The sequence below is a fragment of the Microcaecilia unicolor genome, chromosome 1, assembly GCF_901765095.1.
Source record: "Microcaecilia unicolor chromosome 1, aMicUni1.1, whole genome shotgun sequence".
Taxonomy (NCBI): domain Eukaryota; kingdom Metazoa; phylum Chordata; class Amphibia; order Gymnophiona; family Siphonopidae; genus Microcaecilia; species Microcaecilia unicolor.
The window spans coordinates 547121576-547143081 of record NC_044031.1 but is presented as its reverse complement, the minus strand read 5'-3'; the positions used below and the strand labels follow the sequence as shown (position 1 = coordinate 547143081).

Genomic DNA, 21506 nt, shown 5'->3' with positions numbered 1-21506 from the left:
TTACTTGGTGCTCGGCTTTAAGTCATGGGTTTATAAGTTTAAAAAACCTTACACATAACAGAGACACAAGCTTATAAATCTTCAGTTTAATATATAGTTATGTCGTGTCAATACTGTCTCAAGCAAAAAAAAACCATTCACAGCACGCTGTGCAGTTTTACATATAATATTTTAATTCATTTTCCAGAGTTTAATAAGTCAGTAGGATAGATTAAAAAAATAAAAATAAAACATAATTTAAAGGAGTGACACTTTATCTAAGTCACCCTTTCCCCTTAGAAGGGAGGCAAAATGTTGCTGGGAAAGATACTTCCTAAATTGAAAAGAGAAATTGTTTTTCTTTGTGTCTGGCACCACTTTCTCATACTCCTGCCTATTGCAATTTGGTAAGATCATGGCATGTGAGAGGAGTGCGAGTCAAATCGCAGTACATCAGAGTTCAACTTTCCCTAGTACAATTTTCTCAGAATATCTGCCATCTATCTAGTACTCCATATCTTGGGTTGGGTAAAAGCACAAAGCAGAAATTAGGACGGGTGTCCCAACCCTACCCTGTGGATCCCATAGGTAGGAGATCCCCAATTCATATTCAAAACAGAAACCTTGTCAGCACTGGGAATCCAATTATGTGCAAAGTTAATTGCTGACAATCTGGCTGTGTGGAGTCACTTGTCCAAATTTGGGAAGCTGGGACTTAGACTACTGAAATAAATACATCTAAGCACATCCCCTTTTCTTTGTTCTTTACGTAACCACTTCTGGCTTTTCTTTTAATACGGGGAAAACACTCTTTAGGGGAGAGGCATTCTCTTTAAAAAACAAAAGAAAAGAAAGCCCCCTTTACTTACATTCTGACGTATTCTAGAATAAGACTATATGTTCAACTTTCTCGCTATGAGTTATAGATGACTTGCAATTCTTACTATTTTTTCATAATGAATTATTATATAGTTTGATCTCATTTCTGCTGTGATGGATTTATTGCTGGGCTCTAGCAATTGTAATCGTTTGCCCTTTGTGATTGGGGGGGGGGGGGGGGAATAAAACATGGCACATGAATATCATTTTCCACCTATAATAATTTTTTTTAATTCTGCTTATCATGGGCAAGCTCATCTTTAAAAAGTTTATATTATGGCCCTCTGAGGCAGCTGTCCTCAAGGACCACAATCCAACTCAGTTTTTAGGGTTTCTACATTAAGCATACGTGAAGTGTATTTGCGTATAAGGCAGTGCATGTAAACAGATTTCAGATACATTTTCATTGTGGCTATCCTCAAAACTAGGCTAGTTTGTGTCCCCTCCTGTAGAAAAACAAAGGCTTTTATTTCTACTGGAGGAGAATTTGGTACCCAGCTTCATTTTTAATTGACTGCAATAGCCCCATTCATGTGACATTCATATTGATTGTAATAATTACAGAATTAGAGAAAATATTCATTCTGATAGAACATTACAGCATTATACATTTACTGCAGTTAAAAATTCAGATTGTTCTCTTGCCACAAGGGACTATTTTTCTTGTTACATCTGTTAAAAGTTCCATATGTTATTGTTTGTGTATAATTAATTGATTTAAAGCTTATTAGATAGTTCATTAAGGACATGCTCTTTCCATAATGTAAACATTATACAGCTCAGTAAGCATATTAGATTTCAAAATGCAATTCATTCCCTTCCCACATCAGCTGAGGGGGGAAAAGAAATGCCAGATCAAATTTTAGGACCAAACTGAAATTTCAGGGAAAAAAAAACAGAATGGGAAAAAAAGTAGAAAAACCCTGCGTTAGTTTTTTTTGCATAGTTTTAAAAATTATATCTCTCTTGCTAAAGGATTTAATTTTCTACAGCTTCTGGAAGGGAAAAAAAGGTCACAAAAAAAATCATACAAAAGCATTGTGCCACTTATTTCTAAACAAACTACATATTAGGGATCAAAGAAATTCCTTACCATTTTGTTTAAACGTTTTCTCCTGCACAACTGTAGGTGGAATTCCTACAAGGTACAGGAAATTAAATCCAAGGGCAAACAATGCACTATTTCAGAACCAGACAGACTGACGAGTCTATTTGCATTTTAACACTTAAATCTGAACCTTTAAAACTTAAATTTGGCCCATAAATTTTTGACTTTTCCAAAAAAAAAAAAAAAAATGTATATGTCATCTGAAGAGCAGGTGCAGTCAGGGTAATATGGCTGACTTTTCAAACAAAATTTAAAAAAAAATTATTCCATGGCAGCCTGAACACTATAATTTTATATTGGTAACAGTTCTCATACATCAACGGTAAGTCTCCCAAACCTGTACTGTAATGATGCTGGATTCCGGACTAAAACAAGCCCCTTCTTATCAGCTGGCTGGCTGGTTAGCATGTGAAGAAGTCCAGTCAAACTAACAAAACCCAAAGCTTCACCACAGCCTGAAGCCAAGGAGAAGTCGCCATGACTGGCAAACCCTAGAAGAACCCGAGAGCAATGTGAAGTCACGTTGGGAAGAGGGGCCGACCATAAACCAAGAATCAGGTCTTCGTGCTCTGTTCCTGCTACAGGGGCTTGCAGGGAACTAGACACCTCACCTTCCTCATCCTTTGTCTTATTTTGTTTCTTCTTGCTTTTCTTGAGTTTCACTAGCTTGCACTTGAATATATCTCTGTGCTTGAGTTCCTGAGGGCCACAATATAGCTGGTCTTTCTTCAGTTGGAGCAAATCCTCCTCTGTGGGAATACAGATCATGGCGTGCAACTCTGGACTACCCTTTCTCAGCAGAGAGAGTCTGATCCAGACCAGTGCTCGTAGGTATGTGCTCACAAGAGGAGATGGGGCTCCAGTACTCATTTCTGGCCACACCATTTGAGAAGAATGGCATTCTCTCCGACCTCTCCCAGCAGAAGGGCAACACCAGGCTGACAGCCGCTTTAGGAATTTTCTGCTCCTAAATTGAAAATGTAAAGAGCATCTTCAAATAATCATTTTACTAACACACAGGTTGCACATTTTTATTGCTCATCCTGAATAAAATAGACTTCTGGGAAAGCATTCACTTATTTAAATGATGCGGTGTGCAAATTAAAACGCCCAGCTTCCCTGTAAGCAAACTGGTTATTTAGAATGCAAAATCAAAGAAACTGGGGACAGTTGAAAATCACAAACATACTGGAATGGGAATGCAGCTACCAAAGAAGTATTTTTCGAAGTCCAAAATCATTAGAAAGACATTTTGTCATGGCTACACACCAGAACTCCCAGACCACAAACCCTGTAACAGCCTTACTACATTAGTGGTCTTAAGTTCTGGGGCGCAGCCATGACAATACATCACTTTAATGATTTTGTAGTGTACAGGCTGCCACTGAAGAAATATATGACCCAATCATGGTACTTCTGAAGCAGTATTTCATGACTTGTGAGGTTTTTTTCATTTGATATTTGGACTTCTAGCTGTTTTCTGGAAGGCAGTGCTGAAGTTTCAACTGGTTTGGTGCCTTTTTCTGTGCTTTGTGAGTCATCTACTATTGTGTACTTGCACTGCTTCATGGTTTCTACACTCTACCTCACTTATATATTTGTCTGTTTAAAATAAAATAATACTGAAGAGCAAAAACAATATAATACCACACGGCATATTTTCAAAGCACTTAGCCTTCCAAAGTTCCATAGGTTTCTATGCAACTTTGGAAGGCTAAGTGCTTTGAAAATGAGCCCCATTTTAATGTGCCCTAAATTGTAACGGTAACCCCAGAGATTATCTATAAAAACAGAGGCAGATATTGAAACTACAATAATCTTTAGGGTTAATGTCTTATAATTACTATCATACTGAAAATACAAAAATGCTACTAGTGCACAGGAAAAATTCCACTTAGCTTATTCACCCGGGTGGTTGCTGTAGCTCGTAAATACTTGCTTTAATCTTCAGCCGGGTAAAGCTCCAAATGTAGGGAGCTGAATGGAGCTACACTGAAACTACTTTTGGAGCTTTACCCGGCTGAAGATTAAAGCAAGTATTTATGAGCTACAGCAACCACCCGGGTGAATAAGCTAAGTGGAATTTTTCCTGTGCACTAGTAGCATTTTTGTATTTTCAGTATGATAGTAATTATAAGACATTAACCTTATAGACTTTGAACATCTTCCTCTGTGTTTTGGCTGAAGCTTTTTTCTCCTATTCAGAGTGGTTTTCCACTGTGGTTTGTTTCAGAGGATTTATAGAAACCGGTGATAACAGCCACTTAAAGGGGAAGACCATCTATGTAGGCGTCCCTGGCTATTGAGGTTTCCTTTTTTAATATATTATTTATAGATAATCTCTGGGGTTACTGTTACAATTTAGGGCAAATTGTGTGGTACTATTCTGTTGAAAATAACCCATGAAAAAATACCAAGAGAAATCTAAGAGAAACCCTAATTATAACAGTAATACTACTTTCTGGCAGGATACCCAGGGAGTGGTGACCAGCAGGAAGCAGCAAGTCCTGGCAGTAAATGCACTCAATGGGGGGAGTTTGGTATCTGAGACAAATTGAGGACACACCTAGAGAAGGTTCTTTATTTTGCATCCAAAATTCTATTCTACTTTATTTATATTCCTAGCTCAAGTACTGCCCAAAGTGGTATACAAACAAAAGACAGGACAAACGCATAAAACAATTAAATGCGTAACATCGGAAGAAAATTAAATAACACAAACATCAAAATGCCCAGAATAATCCACAGTCAGAAAAACCAGCAGAAAACATAATGCAATCACCATGTATTCCCCATGACCCCTCTTGTTGTTAATTTCACTCATCTCCTTATGCTTTACTGTATTTCAGAAAAAAAGATCTACGGCAGTGCTTCTCAAACCTGTCCTCGGGGCACAGTCAGCCAGTCGGGTTTTCAGGACATCCGCAATGAATATGCATGAAAAAGATTTGTATACCAAGGACATACTGCATGGATTGTCGATATTCTGAAAACCTGACTGGCTGGGTGTACCCCAAGGACTGTGTTGAGAAGCACTGAAATAGAATACATTGTTAGTAACTGATTTTTTTATACTTTGGGACCTATTTACTAAATTGTGTCAGCTGTTAACTCAGAAGTTAGCATGCTAAGAGTTACACTAGTATTACACTAACAGCTAACATAGCATCTCTGCAGTTAGCACGTTAATTTCTGCATTAACCACCTAACACAAAAGGCGTGGGAAGTTGGTGGGTGGCCTACAGTTACCATGGAGGCGATTACCTTGTCTGCTATTGAGTTCATGCGCAGTGAAGACATTCCCTCTTAATTAGTTGACTGGCAAAATATTGAGAAAGCCCCCAACAGATAAATGCGGAAGTTTTGCAGTTACCGCACGTTGAGTTTTACCAGTGACCTTACCTCAAGATAATAAACGAGGCTCTTTATGAAGTTTACATATGGATGTTACTAATTCCAATTCCCACATCATTGACAGTATTTGAGAGAGAGCAGTAGGATATTTAGAAAACAAATTATCATCAAGAGGGGAGAAAACATCTCCCTTAAGAACTACAGTCACTCCACCAAATCTATTTAAACAGTTACACACCAGAAATAGACATATGTGGAAAAACAAATATGCTCCAGAGTACATTTCGGAAGATGTGAAGTCCTTCTGGCAGTAGTCAAGCTATCTTTGGCAGCCACAGATTTAAATAAGCCTATCTTCCATATAACTATTCCAGATTCATAACAGATACCGGAACTTTATAACTAGCTCATCTTCATGTCGTCTCTGGCCAAGAAATCTGCCATGTGGCCAACCTAACTGCATGAGACTGTGCTATATTTTCATAGACCCAACAGTTTCCTTGTGTTCCCCTCAGGCTTCTGGCTCAATCAGAACTGGTGTCAACAAGGTTTGTCATGTACTGAGTCTTCATTCACATCAACCAAGTTTAATTATGTCCCCTCTTCTGTTTAGCCCATCTCATGAAATGTTCTCAGGGACAGCTGTTGCTTCTCAAATCTGGGAGCTTTTTGAACTCTAAACAGAGTTAACCTTCTTGTTGATTTGAGAAATGGTGAGGGGGTTTGCCTACATTCTCATCAGAACTTCCTTCAGGATTCTGTGCTGTCACAGCCTCCTTCAGTGGGTCAAGGAACTGGAGGATATCCATGTTTGTGCCCTGGGCTCCTTCTCCAGCTCTAACTTAAATGGGCTGTCTTCAGCTAGCTTCCGCAGAAAATCAATGAACATCTGCTTAATACTGCAAAATTAACTTTGGCAACTTGTTGGAAGTGTGTTGAGCCACCCTCTATGTCTATCTGGAGGGCGAAACTAGTTATACTTATCAGATGGAGCAGTTAACCGCTAAGAGGCATCACTGCCTAAATGGAAAAAGATCTCAGGTCCCTTGAAGAACGTTCAACTGGCATGAAGAGTACTTCCTATACCTACCTTGGGGGTGGAGGGGAGGGTTACTGGAGGTTGGGATTGAGGGGGTTCTTGCTATACTCAAACAAAATTTTGAGGTTTCTGTATTGCTTGGGGTTTCTCCCCTTGTTTTTGTATTATGTACTTTGTTGTATAGTGTTACATTTGATTAGGTCATGTTGGCTTGTTTGTTGCTCAATTTGACTATGTTTACTAAAACCTCATTTAAATAAAAAAAAAAAAGCTTTAGACAAGTTCATGGGGAAAAAGTCAACAGATCACTATTAAGATAGACCTGGGAAAAGCCAAGTCACTGCTCATCACTGGATGTAAGTAACATTTCTGGGATCTGGTGACTTGGATGGGCCACTGTTGGAAACCAGATTTTGAGCTGTATGTATCTTTGGTCTGATGCAATATGGTGATTCTTATGTTACTGTAAGTCAGGGGTGGAATGACAGTGATCTGGGCCCCTGGGCAATAAGGGTCATGGGTCCCTAACCACAAATCAAATAAGATTAAAGTTAATGAAAGCTAGGAGAGAGTGGGCCACCTAATGGTGTGGGACCTCGGGCACTGTCCTATTTTCCCAATGACCAGTCCACCCCTGCTGTGAGCTCTAGGATTACTGTAAAAGAACTATTAAAAAAGAACTGTAAAAACTCTGGCTGAGACTGAAAAAAAATGTTGCCCACTCAACAATTTCAGGATTCACAAATATGGCCTATATAGGAGGGTGGCAAGAAAAACACCCCTGCTAAAGAAAAGCCATATGATATGATGTACAACACAGCATTCCAAAAAAAAAAAAAAAAACACCACTTAGGGCACATTATACACATGTGGGAGAAGGTCTTGTGGTCTGATGAGACAAATTTAGACTTTCTTGGTCTCAATGCTAAGCGATGTGTGGAGTAAGACATAGCATATCACCCTGCTAACACTATCTCTATAGTACAGAATGGGGGCAGGAATGCTTTGTAGCTACAGGGAGGAGGCGGCTTGTGAAGATTAAGGGAAAGATGGATAGTGTAAAATACAGGCAAATATTAGAGTAAATCTTGGTCCAGTTTGCTACAGACCTGGGACAAAGAAGCTTCATCTTTCAGTAGGACAACAGCCCCTCCCCCCTTCAAACAACAATGGAATTTAAAGTGAATGTCCTCATGTGGTTGTGTCAAAACCCAGACCTAAATCCAATGGAAAATTTGTGGCAAGACCTAGTCGACAGATGAATCCCAGCCTTCTCTAAAGAGCTGAAGCTATTCTGCCAAGAATGGACAGAAACTGCACTGTTCTACCTTACCTCCTTAATCACATTGAGGCATATTTTCAAAGCACTTAGCCTTCCAAAGTTCCATAGGTTTCTATGGAACTTTGGAAGGCTAAGTGCTTTGAAAATATGCCTCATTGTATACTCCTGCATGGGTTTTGCATTCTGCTTATGAATCCAGACTCATCCCCCAGTTACCTGTTCTTGTCTAGTTACTACCCGCCGTTCTGCTTTCTACTGTTTAGCTCCTGTGTAGTGAAATGCTTTGCTTCGGTCCTTTAGTTCAGAGCTTTCTCAACTTAAATTCAAGTCTGGTCTGAAAACCCACCTTTTTCACAGGGCACAGAGTTGGCTGTTTGTTGAGGGGCCTGGGTTTTGCTAGTTTCCTTTTGAATTCTTCTCTAGCTCTTCTTCTATCCTGTCATTAGTTAATGGTGTTCCTTTCTTTTCTAATTTTAGTTGTGAGCTGTTTTGCTTGATATACTTCTTTTGAAAAAAATGCACAAATCAAACAAATATCTCAGGATGCATAGTTGGTGGCCACTTATCCTAAATGACTCATGGCTGCGTCATTCCTGCAAAAGTGGCTTCTACCAAGCATTGAGTCAATGAGTATGAAAACTTATGCAATCAATGTTTTTTGTGTTTTTTGTCTTAATTTTGAATATTTCTATAATTGTCATTTCACATTCAAAGTACTGATAATTTTGTGTACACCAGTAAAATAAACAAACAAACCCTCCTAATTCAATACATTTTGAATTGTATTTTTTTAGACAGCACAATTTGAAAAATATAGAAGGGTTTACTATTATGATTTAATGTGCCTAAATTTTACCTTGCTGTTTTAACTGAGCATTATACTGATATCTGAACATTATTTTGGTCATACTGTCACTATGATTGTAAATTTTCTATGTCTAGTTGACTTGCTGTACAACACCTAGGACAAATTTATTCAAATGGGCAGTAAATAATTCTTTCCATGGTTCCAATTGCTTCTACATCAACTACTTCACTGGACACTTAAAATCAAAATAAAGTAAAAGAAAACCCAACCTAGGACTCTCTGGACGTACATTTCGTATCCCAGGTCCTTGCTGGTAATATAACGGACTTCTTAAATAAGTAGAATGCAGAATTTTAGCCTATGCACCTCATAGCAGTGGATAAGTTATCATTTAAATGGCAAGGTTATTCAAGTGTTCTTTGCTACAAGCATTCATCTCTAGACACAGTAGTTACTGTTAGTTGAGTTTAAAATGATCTACACCTAACCAGGAAGAATTCCACAGTCACTTCAAAATTAATCATGTCAACCTACCAAAATCATTTGCATCCACATACCTGATTACACAAAAGTCATTACTTTTAATTTCTTCTGTGCATACATCCTGGATTTTTCCCATATTTCCTATTGCACCTTGTGATATCGCATCCTGTTTCAAATCCACCATGGCTTCTCCAGGGCTTCCCACCTTGGTTGACGCAGCTATTGCACCTGTGAAGTTCGGTCTGCTGGAGACTTGGATTTGGTTATCACGGGTGTCACCAGGAGCAGCTGCAGGAGGGACACCATGTCCTAGGGCTTGGCACTTTTCTTCCCAGTCTTGTGTGAGCTGCTCCCAAGGACTGAGGAAAGGGGCCAGGGTGCCATGTTTGACATAGTTCGCCCTCTTTGCAGGTGGCCGTCTAAAAGGAACAGAACAAAGCTCTATTTTTCTTTCTGTTAGGAAATGGACACAGAGATGGCATGAAACACTTGATCGTATGGTTTAAGTGCTACAACAGGAATTTTAAGATCTCGTACAAACTTTAAATCTTGTTATCATAATCTTATTTGCTGCCTCCTATTTAGTTATCATAGATGGCACTTTAAACTGTATCTCCCCCTGGTTTCAGAACCGAGCAATGATTAAAACACCAGAACTAACTAGATGCTTCAAAATATCTATTTTGCAGAATATTACAACACTGTAAGTACATCCATTGATATGAGTAGGTAAGATAGACTGTAGCTGGGGGGAGGGGTGTTTGTGACAAATATGCAAGTGCTGAGGGGAATGAGTCACAACCTGTTTCCCAGGAAATGCCTATGTACTCCCTAGGTCAATAGCAGTCCAACATTCAGGGCCAGACGCACAAAGCTTACTTTGCTATTAACATTTGCTTTAGACTGGTTCTAGCCAGTCTAAAGCAAACATTTACGTAGCTAGGAATGCACAATGAGAACCCCATGCAAATGTATTACAGTGAGCTCATTAGTATTCTAAGGAGCTCATTCGTAATCTAATGTGTATTCCAAGGGATGCACAGCTCCAGAGCAGCCCTAATTTAACCAGCAAATTTTACAGCTGCTCTGGAGCTGTCGGAGAGGAGAGAAGCACAAGAAGATAGCTATAAAGGATGCCTGCTTGTGCTTCCTACCTCTCACCTCCCGGCGCCCCCCCCCCCCCCCCCCAACGAATGTTTTAAAATATTTTCCCTGGTGGACCAATGGACAACAACATCCCTCCCTCCATCTTGTTATTTCCCTGGTGGGCAAGTGGACCCTGACCCTCCCAATCTTTTTTTAAACTTTCCCTGGTCCAGTGGACCTTGACCCTCCGTGATCACAGAACCTTTTCAAAACTTTCCCTGGTGTTCTCTCAGACTGCTTTCTCCCATTCCCCCCTCTAATGTGCTCATGGTTAAAAGGAAACAAGAGAGTGGGACTGAAGCCTCAATGCTAAAATTTAGTGAATCGCTAACAGCCAGAGATGCACAAAGGCAATTACATGCAAAAGAGCTGCACAGATCCCCCTTTGTGCATCCTCGCTGTTTGCAAGTTCGATGCACTGGGCAGGGCTAAACACCACATAAGGAGTTTTTCCCCCCTTATATGGTGTTTAGCCCTGCCAGTGCATCCCAGAATGCACTGGGCAGGGCCTGGGTGCCGCCATTTTGTTCCAGGCAGGCACAAGGCAGGAGCTGTTGCCCTTGCCCTTCTGCCCCCACCTTGTTGTAAAGGTACAGGGAGGGGGCGTGCCTGCACAGGGAAAGGGGTTTGGTCCACTGGACCACAAGGGCAAATTTTTAAAAAAGGTTCTGGGATCACCGAAGGGGGGGGGGGGGGGGTCATGACCACCAGGGAAATTTAAAAAAAAATGTTCCGGGGTCATTGGGGGGGGGGGGGAGTGGTGGAGAGGGCATGGTGCACTGGACCACCAGGGAAAGTTTAGAAAAATTTTTTTTTTTTTTTTTGGGGGGGGGGGGGGGGGGGAGGGGGACATCAGGGTCCACTTTACCACAGGGAAATAAGATGCAGGGGGGAGGTGTTGTGATCCATTGGACCACCAGGAAAATTAAAAAAAGAATTCAGGGAGGTGCGAGGTAGAAGCACAAGCAGGCAGCCTTTATAGCATTCTGCTTGTGCTTCTTTCCTCTCCAACAACTCCAGAGCAGCAATAAAATTTGCTCGCTAAGTTAGGGCTGCTCTGTAGCTGTGCATCCTGTGGAATACACAATAGATAACGAATGAGCTCATTAGAATACTAATGAGTTCATAGTATTGCTAGTGAACTGAAGACACCTTCAGCAGGAAGGAGTAATATTTACCTGTTCTATTTTATTCAACTCAGCAGTCTTTTTTCCCAAGCTGAAGAGCCGTAAACTGTTCAGCCTTCTTCATATGGGAGCTCAAAATGTACAAATATTAGGAATATAAGAACATTACATAAGAATAGCCATACTGGGCCAGACCAAAGGTCCATCTAACCCAGAATCCTGCTTCCAACAGTGGCCAATCTAGGTCACAAGTACCTGGGAGAAACCCACTTAGTAGCAAAATTCCATGCTACCAATCCCAGGGCAAGCAGTGGCTTTCCCCAGGTTCATCTCAATAACAGATTATAGACATTTCCTCCAGGAATTTGTCTAAACCTTTTTAAACCCAGATACATTAAATGCTGTTACCACATCCTCCAGCAATGAATAACAGAGCTTAACTATTCTTTGAGTGAAAAAATATTTCTTCTATTTGTTTTAAAAGCATTTCATAAACATAAAAGCAGGGTTGTTCACAGCTAGGAGTGTGACACTTGTGTCTTCAAAACAAGCCTTTTTTCTTGAAAATCAATGACTGATTTCAGGGAGTTTCACTCGCTGAAAATGTTGATCACTGTGGCTTCAGGTCCTAGATTCCTGTTAGGAATTTATACATTTAGGTTTTGTTCAGCTTGTAGTGAGGCAGGCAGATAGTATGATCTGTGGTTTCAGCTCATTGACAGGCTTGAGTTGCACCTACTTGAGAGATTTTGTTCTTTTATGTGCAGTGTGTGTAAAAATAAAATGCACAAATAAAACCCCTCAAAACAGAATTCTCTCTTTACCTCTTATATTTTTCAAGAAGATCTTTCTCTAAATCCTTGGCCATCTGGACTCCAGCAGGGCAATCTGGAAAATCACTGGCAATATGAGGTACTCCCATGTACTGTGAGTGCTGAACACCCTGCTGTAAGCCTCCAGCCCTTGCACCTCGGTATATCTGTTGGAGAACCATGAAACCATAGCAATAAAATTAAGAATAAACATGCTGATTTCCTCAGGTTAAAGCATAGTTGGGAGTTTCAATTCCGTAGTTCTAAAACCTGCCCAACCAACAACTGTAGGGGTCAATATTCAGCCAGCGGCACTCAGCATTTTGCTGACCGCCACCAACGTTATCTCTGGAAATTCAATGCCGGGCCAAGTCCAGGCTCTGGCACTGCACTTCTGGTTTTAAAAAGCCGGCTTAACCGGCCAAATGCTGACCCCCCCCCCCCCTCCAAATGTCCCTCAAATAGTCGGTTTTGAGTTAGGCGCTAACCACACATTTTCAGCACCACTAACTAGTTAAGTACTGCTGAAAATGAGCGATTACCTCCAAACAAGCAATATAACCAGCCAGGAGCCGTTTCTGGCCGATTAAATCACTTTGCATATCGACCCCACAGTGTTTAATAAGGAATTACTTTTACATCAAGTCTACCCATTTGTACCTGCATACTGAGATACAATAACTCTTTTTGGTAAGTAATTTTTTTCCTTGCATCTGCTAATAAAGTTCTTCTATGTATGTCCCAGGCATGTTCAAATTCTACCACTGCTTTGGCTCCTATAACTTCCACTGGAAGTCTTTTCCACATATATATATCAGCATTTCAGTGAAAACGTATTTCCTCACATTATTCTTGAGCTACCCTTCCTTCAGCTTCATCTGGTAACCCCCCCCCCCCCCCCCCTTTGACCTTGCTTTTCCCATTCTATGAATGCAGCTGCCTCCTGATGCTTTACTGAAGCTTGCTATATACAGTACAGTCTTATCTGACCTTCGCTGATCCAACCATCTTGCATATCCGACAGATTCCCCCCACCACCACCACCATGGTGATGTCCCGTTTAGGTCGGATAATCAAAACTTTACTGTGTTTCAATGTTAGCAGCATCTCTCCTTTGCATTCTTTAAGTTTAATTTCTTTTATTGATTTTTGATACAGATACAATCAAGAACTCACAACATAACAACAAGTAACATTTTACAAAGTAAGGCAATACAGGAGCTCACATGTAAGAAGCAGCAATCTACATACAGAATCAAATTAAGTGAAAACAAGAGAGAGGGAGGAAAGAGGAAAAGAAGAGGGAAAGGGGAGGGGGGCTGGAGGATACAAAGATAAGTACTAAATCCGCAAACGAACCTTTTCCGGAGATGGGAAGGCGGCAGAACAAGAGGGCATGAAATGAGATTGAAGGGGGGCAGACTCAAGAAAAATGTCAGGAAGTATTTTTTCACGGAGAGAGTGGTGGATGCTTGGAATGCCCTCCCGCGGGAGGTGGTGGAGAGGAAAACGGTAACGGAATTCAAACATGCGTGGGATAAACATAAAGGGATCCTGCTCAGAAGGAAGGGATCCCCAGAAGCTTAGCCGGTGGTGGGAGGCAGGGCTGGTGGTTGGGGGGCAGGGATAGTGCTGGGCAAACTTATACGGTCTGTGCCCTGAAAAAGACAGGTACAAATCAAGGAAGGTATACACAAAAAATGGCACATGTGAGTTTATCTTGTTGGGCAGACTGGATGGACCGTGCAGGTCTTTTTCTGCCGTCATCTACTATGTTACTATTTGATGTATTTTTTGGCATATGCATGCTTTATACTTTGATTTGTATCCTCCTTTGCATTCTTTGACTTAGAACAATGATATTCACTTCCACAGTTGCAAACAGGTTGGATTTTCAGTAGGTAGTATGCATGCAAACTTCTCTCATTCACATTTATTGCTGCGAAGTTGCTCGCAGAAGTTACGTCAGACGAGGGCGGGACACAGGGAGGGAAGGAGGCCCGAAGGGAGGCGATCTGCTGCTCACATGGAGGTGAAAGGCGCTGTGATTTCAATGCAGGGGACCTGGCCTGGTGGCAGACGGAGGGGGGCGGGTGGAGCAGCGACCTCGGGGGGGGGGGGGGGGGGGAGTGGCAGCGGGGGCGGCCTTGCCCTGGGCCCTGCATTCAAAGCGGTCTACATAGTATATACGGGTACTTACTTGTACCTGGGGCAATAGAGGGTTAAGTGACTTGCCCAGAGTCACAAGGATCTGCAGTGGGAATCGAACACAGGACCAAAGTTCGTTGCACTAACCACTGGGTTACTCCTCTTGATATACCACCTTTCTGTGTCTTTTGCAACTACATTTAAAGCGGTTTACATAGTATATACAGGTATTTATTTGTTCATGGGGCAATGGAGGGTTAAATGACTTACCCAGAGTCACAAGCAGCTGCAGTGGGAATCAAACCCAGTTCCCCAGGATCAAAGTCCGCTGCCCTAACCAGGAGGAATTCATGATTTAAATAAATAAATGGTGACAGTTTTTTCATTTATCACATTTGTACCCCACATTTTCCCACCTATTTGCAGGCTCAATGTGGCTTACATAGTATTGTAAAGGCGATCGCCAGTCCGGTAGATATACAAATACAAAATAGTGCAGTGGTCTAATGAGGATCTTGTGTTTCAAGCACAAAGGGGTTAGAGGTAGGGAGGGTATATAAGTGTCCAATACGGTCCTTGGTTTTGCTGTGTTGCAGAATGTAGGCACTTAAGTTGGATCCGTGGGGCATGCCCTTCCGAGTAAGTTGGTTTTTAGTGATTTTCTGAAGTTGAGATGATTGTGGATTGTTTTCACAGCTTTTGACAGTGCATTCCATAGTTATATACTTATATAGGAGAAGTTGGATGCATAGGTTGATTTGCATTTTAGTTCCATAGGTTTTCATTTATCCTTGAAGTTTACCAAAGTCATAAAAATACATCACAAAAGGACAGACTTGAGGTTAGGGCTCTTTTAGGGGGGGTATGATTGAGGTCTACAAAATCCTGAGTAATGTAGAATGGGTAAAAGTGAATCTACTTTTCACTCTTTCAAAAAGTACAAAGACCAAGGGACAGTGTTGAGAGTGGTCTCAGAGGCAGATGTGGTCCCTCTCCACAAAAATGGAGGTAAAGAAGAAGTTGGGAATTACAGGCCGTTAAGTCTGACTTCTGTGGTAAGTAAATGAATAGAAATGCTTTTAAAACAGAGAATAGTGAAGTTTCTGGAATCCAATGGATTGCAGAACCCGAGGTAGTATGGTTTCACTAGAGGCAGGTTTTGTCAGACAAATCTGTTTAATTTCTTTGGGTGACCAGTAAACATGGCCGTGGTGCATTGATAACGCTGAGCAACGAGTACAGATAAGTTTTGCTATTAAAAGATATATATGAATTAAAATTGAGTTATAATGAATGGTTAATGGCCGATGGAGGTTTTTTGCCTATGATGAGAATGTTTGCTCCTTGATACGGAAGGCTAACTGCCACATTAAGTAGGAGCTTCCCTCTTGAGACTTTTTCCTCCATGTTTTCCATTTTTATATATTTATATGCTGGATAAGAGCATGATGTATGTAGCCAGACATTAAAAACTGAAATAGAGTCGCGTTTTTCTGAAGGGGATTATATAGTTGGACGGTATAGGAGTATCCTCCTCTCCAGCTCATATTATACATGATAGAGGGTACATATTTTTTAGACATAGAGAGGAACTTTTTCATGGTATGAAAGTTAGAATATTTCTGGATGTATCTTGAGACACTGAGATGCAGAAAGCAGTTTCTTATGTTAACACCAGGTGTAATACAATTAGGGGCTACTGTTTTTAGAGAGTGCTCAGCTTACTACCTTCTTAGCTACTAAACAGGTTGTAGTCAGGGGCGTAGCCGGACCTCGACTGGGGGGGGGGGGGGGCAGAGTCCAAAGTGTATGAGTGTGTGTGTGTGGGGGGGACTTTTTAGTCCGCCTCCCTGCCGCCCCCCCCCCCCCCCCCCGCATGATGGTAGCTTGGCTGGCGGGAGTCCCCAACCCTCGCCAATTGAAGCACTTGTCCTGTGCTGGTCTTGCACTGCCTGCCCTGTTCTCAGTCGCACCGTGCACGCTTGTTTTAATGAAACCGAGCATGCGCAAAATGACGCGCACGCTCAGTTTCACTAAAACGAGTGTGCACGGCTTGACTGAGAAAGCAGCAATGCAGCGAGACCAGCGCGGGACAAACGCTTCAGCTGGCAGGGGTTGGGGACCTCCGCCAGCTAAACCAGGGGCCATTGCCCCCCCCCCCCCCCCGTAGCTATGCCACCGGTTGTAGTGCCTTCTTAACTATAATGCAGGGGTGTAATTTGTTATCTATCTAGAGAGTTTAAAAAGTGTCAGATTAATCAGGTCGTTTTTCCTCATTATCCTCCTACTTTAAATCTTGGATTTCCATTGTTGTGGACCTGAGTATTTAATGTGCCTTATTTAGGGCCTTTTTTTTTTTTTACCAAACCGCGCTAGCGATTCCCGGCGCAGCAATGTCAACAAAGCCTCGTTGGCACTGCCATGCGGGAACTGCTAGCACAGTTTGGTAAAGAGGCCCTTATTTTTTTTATTGAATTAGTAGCCTCTTTTCTGTTAAATGCATATGTTACTTTTCTGTACAAGATGTTCTATGCTTGGTAGTTATTTGAAAAATCTTATTAAAAAAAATAAAAAGGCTAGAGAGGAACAGCTGCCTGGTATTACACTCTTCTCTGAGTAGTATACATTTTTATATTTAAAATAATTACGTGCATTGACAAAAACATGGTAGCTATCCAAGAGAAAGTCCTGAACAGCTGCTTTAGCATTCTCTACTTTTCCTTAAATGACGAAGGTCCCCTCATCACCCACAACACAGACACAGTGCCTCTGTTTTAATATTTCATCTGCACATTATTAGAACAATTCTTAAGTGTCAGCACTGAATATCATCTAGTTTAACCATGATGCTGAACTAAAGTGATGTTGGCAAAGCTGCAAGAATTGCTGCAAAAAGAATGTAAACATAAGGCCTTTAATAAAGATCGTTTAGGAAAAATATGAAATACTAATAATGCTCAAGGAGAGGCAACGTTAAAGAATTCCTCCATGCACTTTTCAGCCAGGGAACTATGCTGATCCTCAGTGGTCAGGCAGCTGACGTTTTGTTTGGGTCTAGTATTTAACCACCTAAGAAATGTCAATCAGCGTCAGAACAATAGTCTGTCTATTTCCCGTTGTTCAGTCCAGACTGTAAGAGGTGGTAATTCTCAAGTCTAATAAGGTAATGTTATTAATGGACCTCGCCTTCAGAAAAGTGTCCAAACCTTTTAAAAATCCAGCTATACTACTAGCCTTGACCAGATTTCTGGCAACAAATTTCACAGCTTAAATATAAATTCACTGAAAAAACATTTTCTGAGATCTAGACACAACGTTAATAAGACTTCCCCCCTTCAGGGGCCCTTTTACTAAGCAGCAGTAAGCCTAACGTGGGCTTACCGCACGCCAATCCAGAACTACGGCCAGCCCAATGCGGGTGTTGGCGGTAGTTCCACCCCAGCGCGCATTTCCGATGCTAGTGGAAGTATTTGAAAAATATTTCTGCAGGGGCTTACCTACCGCTAGGTTAGCACAGGAGTAAGTGCTCCCTTCCCCCCCTCCCCCGGCCATGCAATAAGTTCAATCTTACCGCACAGCCATTTCTTTTTTCAGCCATTTTACCTGCTGTGGTAAAAAGGGCCTCAGAGTGCAGCAAAAACAGCTGCCGTCACTAGCACCAGTGGTGTAGTGAGGGTGACTGCCACCCGGGGCGGTTCGTCGCTGTGCACCCCCTCCCGGGTGCAGCATGACACCCCCCCTCAGCGCATCACCCAAGCCTCCCCCCCCCCCCGAGTGCATTCTTGCCTGCCGTGTGCACGCCACTGGGCGGGGGGGGGGGGGGGGGGGGGTGTCGGTTCCGCTGGTTCCCTGCTCCCTCTGCCCCGGAACAGGAAGTAACCTGTTCCGGGGCAGAGGAAGCAGGGAACCAGCGGAGCCGACCCCCCCCCCCCCCCAGCGGCATGCACCCAGGACGGACCGCCCCCACCACCCCGCCCTTGCTATGCCACTGACTAGTACAGCACCCTGTGTACTGCAGCTTAGTAAAAGGACCCCTCAATGTAAATAATCTACTTGAACCTAAACCCTGAAACTGAGGGCAAACAACCATCTTGAAATTTTAGCATGGAGAGTCTACTTAACACTAACAATATAATGAACTATAGACTCACTTATGTGATAAAACAAAAGCGCCACTTACAAAAGGAATCCAGAAAGCCATACCCCAACCCTTTGGGAAACAGATATCCCAACCGCTTCCCCATCCTGGGCGTTCTCCTCCGGTTACTTTTCCTGACTGCTGAATTAAAAGCACGGGAATTTTTGATTCATGTGTTCCAAGATTCAGCTGTGAACCAGGCACCAAAAGCTCTCTTCTCATACGATTTATTTCCTGATGGAAGTGACAAAATACACCAAAAAATTTTGATCATTTTTTAAAAATTATTTTACTTGTAGTAATATTTCTCACTGCATACTTCTCTGGAACTTTATTAGGGACAAAAGCAGTGTATACGTGCTGGAATGGATTACATTAGACCAGAGGTCTCGAGGTCCACAACTCAGCCTGTTTTTTAGAATTTCCACAGTGACTGTATGAGGATCTATTTGCATTCACTGCTTCCATTGCATGTAAATAAAACTCATACATATTCATTGTGGAAATCCCCAAAACCAGGCTGGGTTGTGGACCTCGAGGACTGAATTTGAGGACCCCTGGATTAGGCTATATATTGCTGGAGGTTTCTCTCTCCACACAACATTAAAGCCTAGAAAGAGACATAACACAGTCATTGCACATTTCTTACATGCAGCAACAATGGCTTTTGTTACAGCCACAAGAGAATCTGTTGGCTCCCTGCACAAATTCCTCCTGCCACTGGAACCCTGCCTACAGCTGCTGTCGGACTCTGCCCAGTCAAAGCCACATCTCTAGTTCCACATGGATCTGACTCTGAGCCATGTATTACAGGTACTCATGCACAGTCCTCAGAAGAAAAAACAGCATGTGGTTGCTGCCACCATATAATTCAAATGCAGAGAGCCATAGACGTGGTGGCAATTGGACAGCGAGTCTGTGGGTAGAAAGCTGGACAGCAGTGGTTGACCCCCCCTCCCACTGCAAGCAGGAAGTATGCTTTGCTTTTCTACTGTAGAGAAAAGAAAGGGGGTATTAAGAATGTACCATTAGAAAGGGAACAGAAAATAGTAAGTACATTCGAAAAAGGACTGCCACAACAGCCACCAAGGTGTGGCTGCACACCGAGTACATCCTAAAGTCTGTGACTGTGTCATTGCAAATAAAAGACCTGAGCACATGTATTAGCTTAGCATGGTAAATCTTGTGCAGTTATACTGATATCTAACTAGTCAATGTAAAAGTATCATGCAATATTTGGGGGGAGAGGAAAGGAAAACAATGCACAATAAATCTTGTTCTTTGTCACCTTTGGCTTTACCTGCTCAGATATTTTATTGTCAGTCACATCCTTTCGGACAGTCTGAATCCAAATAGAGCTCCGAGCACACTCCACAGGCACTCCTTCCAGAGTCAGTGCTTTAACCTCTTCATCTAAAAGAGAAATAAACTCTCTGCATCATCTTAGATACAGTGACTGGTAAAAATGCCAGTTTATGCAGCACTGGAAGCAAGTCAAATGTTGCTCCAGCAGAATTTTAAGCAAAACAATAAAAGCTTTCATCCTTGTGAAAGTAGTGCCTGAAGGAAACATTTTAACTCTGATGTAGGGAGGCACAGACCCTAGTATAGAGACAGATCTAAACAAAACTTTAAATTAAACCAAGTAAGTAGGAACAAAATCTGAATCAGCCTTGAAACTAGATCACAGAGCAATCACAAAAATCTAGAACAGGCAAAACAGGGGGTAATGAGATAAAAATTGTATTTTATACTGTTACACATAGCCTGAAGCATAGATCTGCTATTATAAAATCTACATTTAATAATGTACAGATTTGTCGGTTGTCTATCATTTTTTTTTTTTAAACAGTTCAAGTTCCATGAAAGAAATAACAAATGTCACCGGAGTACTTTATCAGGTCAAATGTACGTGAATTAAAATTGAAAAAGTTGGATCTCTACTACTACATAATATCCAACTGTTTCAATATTCTATTTTATAACATGTGTTCTACCCTCTGATTTTTCATGTCAATTACAGTGTTGAGGAAATCCATTTGCTTCTTTGCTTGACAAATGATGAGAAACATTTTGTGCCGTGACTACTGTGTAGGCCTCTTCCATGGGGCTGGAACTACCCACAAAAGCTGCCCCCTTCTCCTCCACCGCTAACTCCAGACTTCGTTCCTTTTATCTTGCTGCACCTTATGCCTGGAACCGTCTTCCCGAGCCCATACGTCTAGCTCCATCTCTACCTGTTTTTAAATCTATGCTGAAGGCTCACCTTTTCACTGCTGCCTTTGGCTCCTAGCTGCTACTCATTTGCCCTCCTCCTCCCCTGTTCCTCTTTACCCTGTAATTCCCTTTCCCGTAATGTCTTGTCTGTCTGTTTTACCTAGATTGTAAGCTCTTTGAGCAGGGACCGTCTCTCTATGTCAAATGTTCAGCGCTGCGTGCATCTGGTAGCGCTATATAAATGCTATTAGTAGTAGTAGTAGGAACTGGAGTGCTCTTTAGTGCAGGCTTGGAATGATCTGGGCAATCCGCTTTGAAACGTCCTGTACTCCCACACTGATAAGGGTGTTTGTGCCTAATATCCTTAGGTTTTTGGGGGAAAACTGGAAGGTTTGCCAGCTGTCTAAGGTTGCCAGAATATTCAAATTAGAGCCCTCATTGCCATTAGATCCTGGCTGTTGCAAATACAGAGGGCTTCTCTTCGCCAACCAGGGACAGTTAGCCACAAAGATGTCAGCCAACTCAGTCACCTTCTCCGGAGTATGAGGCTGGTGATCTTGAACATGCTCCCTCACCTCACAAGAATTTAAAGTTAAAACTAACTAAACACTTAACTACCTAGGTAGTACCTGGGGAGACAGGAAAAGAAACTGCTCACAGGAATGGGTCTTTGTGCAGAGGTCTATTCCTTCCACACTCCCAACTGAGACTGAGGAATTCTAGCACATTCTGGGCTAGGTCTTTGGCTTCAGGGCCAATCAGGGCTCAGCGCATTAGTGCTGAGGATGTTTGGCCAATGGCACTGTAGGTTACTTTTCTCTTTAGGGGTTTTCCTCTTTTCTTTGGGGAAGGTAAGCTACTAAGAAAAACAGACCTCTGTCACAGCTATAATGCAGAGGTCAGACACCACCTGCTAGCCAATCAAGGGAAATACACTGAAGGGAAGAAAAGTGTCATAAGGCAGCATTACAAATCACAAAGCATGA

The 21506-nt window shown here is 42.0% G+C and overlaps 1 protein-coding gene across 1 annotated transcript in view; it reads right to left on the bottom strand.

Annotated features, from left to right (window-relative positions):
* Nucleotides 1-189: 189 nt before the first annotated feature.
* The window catches only part of LOC115479288 (ribonucleases P/MRP protein subunit POP1-like), a 111852-nt gene continuing 90535 nt past the window's right edge, over nucleotides 190-21506 (bottom strand). Inside the window, exons 12-16 of the mRNA XM_030217143.1 lie at nucleotides 19604-19716; nucleotides 18346-18537; nucleotides 12030-12184; nucleotides 9007-9351; nucleotides 190-2933 (exon numbers count right to left, since the gene is read on the bottom strand). Of these exons, the coding sequence (XP_030073003.1) occupies nucleotides 2276-2933; nucleotides 9007-9351; nucleotides 12030-12184; nucleotides 18346-18537; nucleotides 19604-19716 (1463 nt within the window). The 3' untranslated portion in view covers nucleotides 190-2275. The remainder of the gene's footprint in view (nucleotides 2934-9006; nucleotides 9352-12029; nucleotides 12185-18345; nucleotides 18538-19603; nucleotides 19717-21506) is intronic.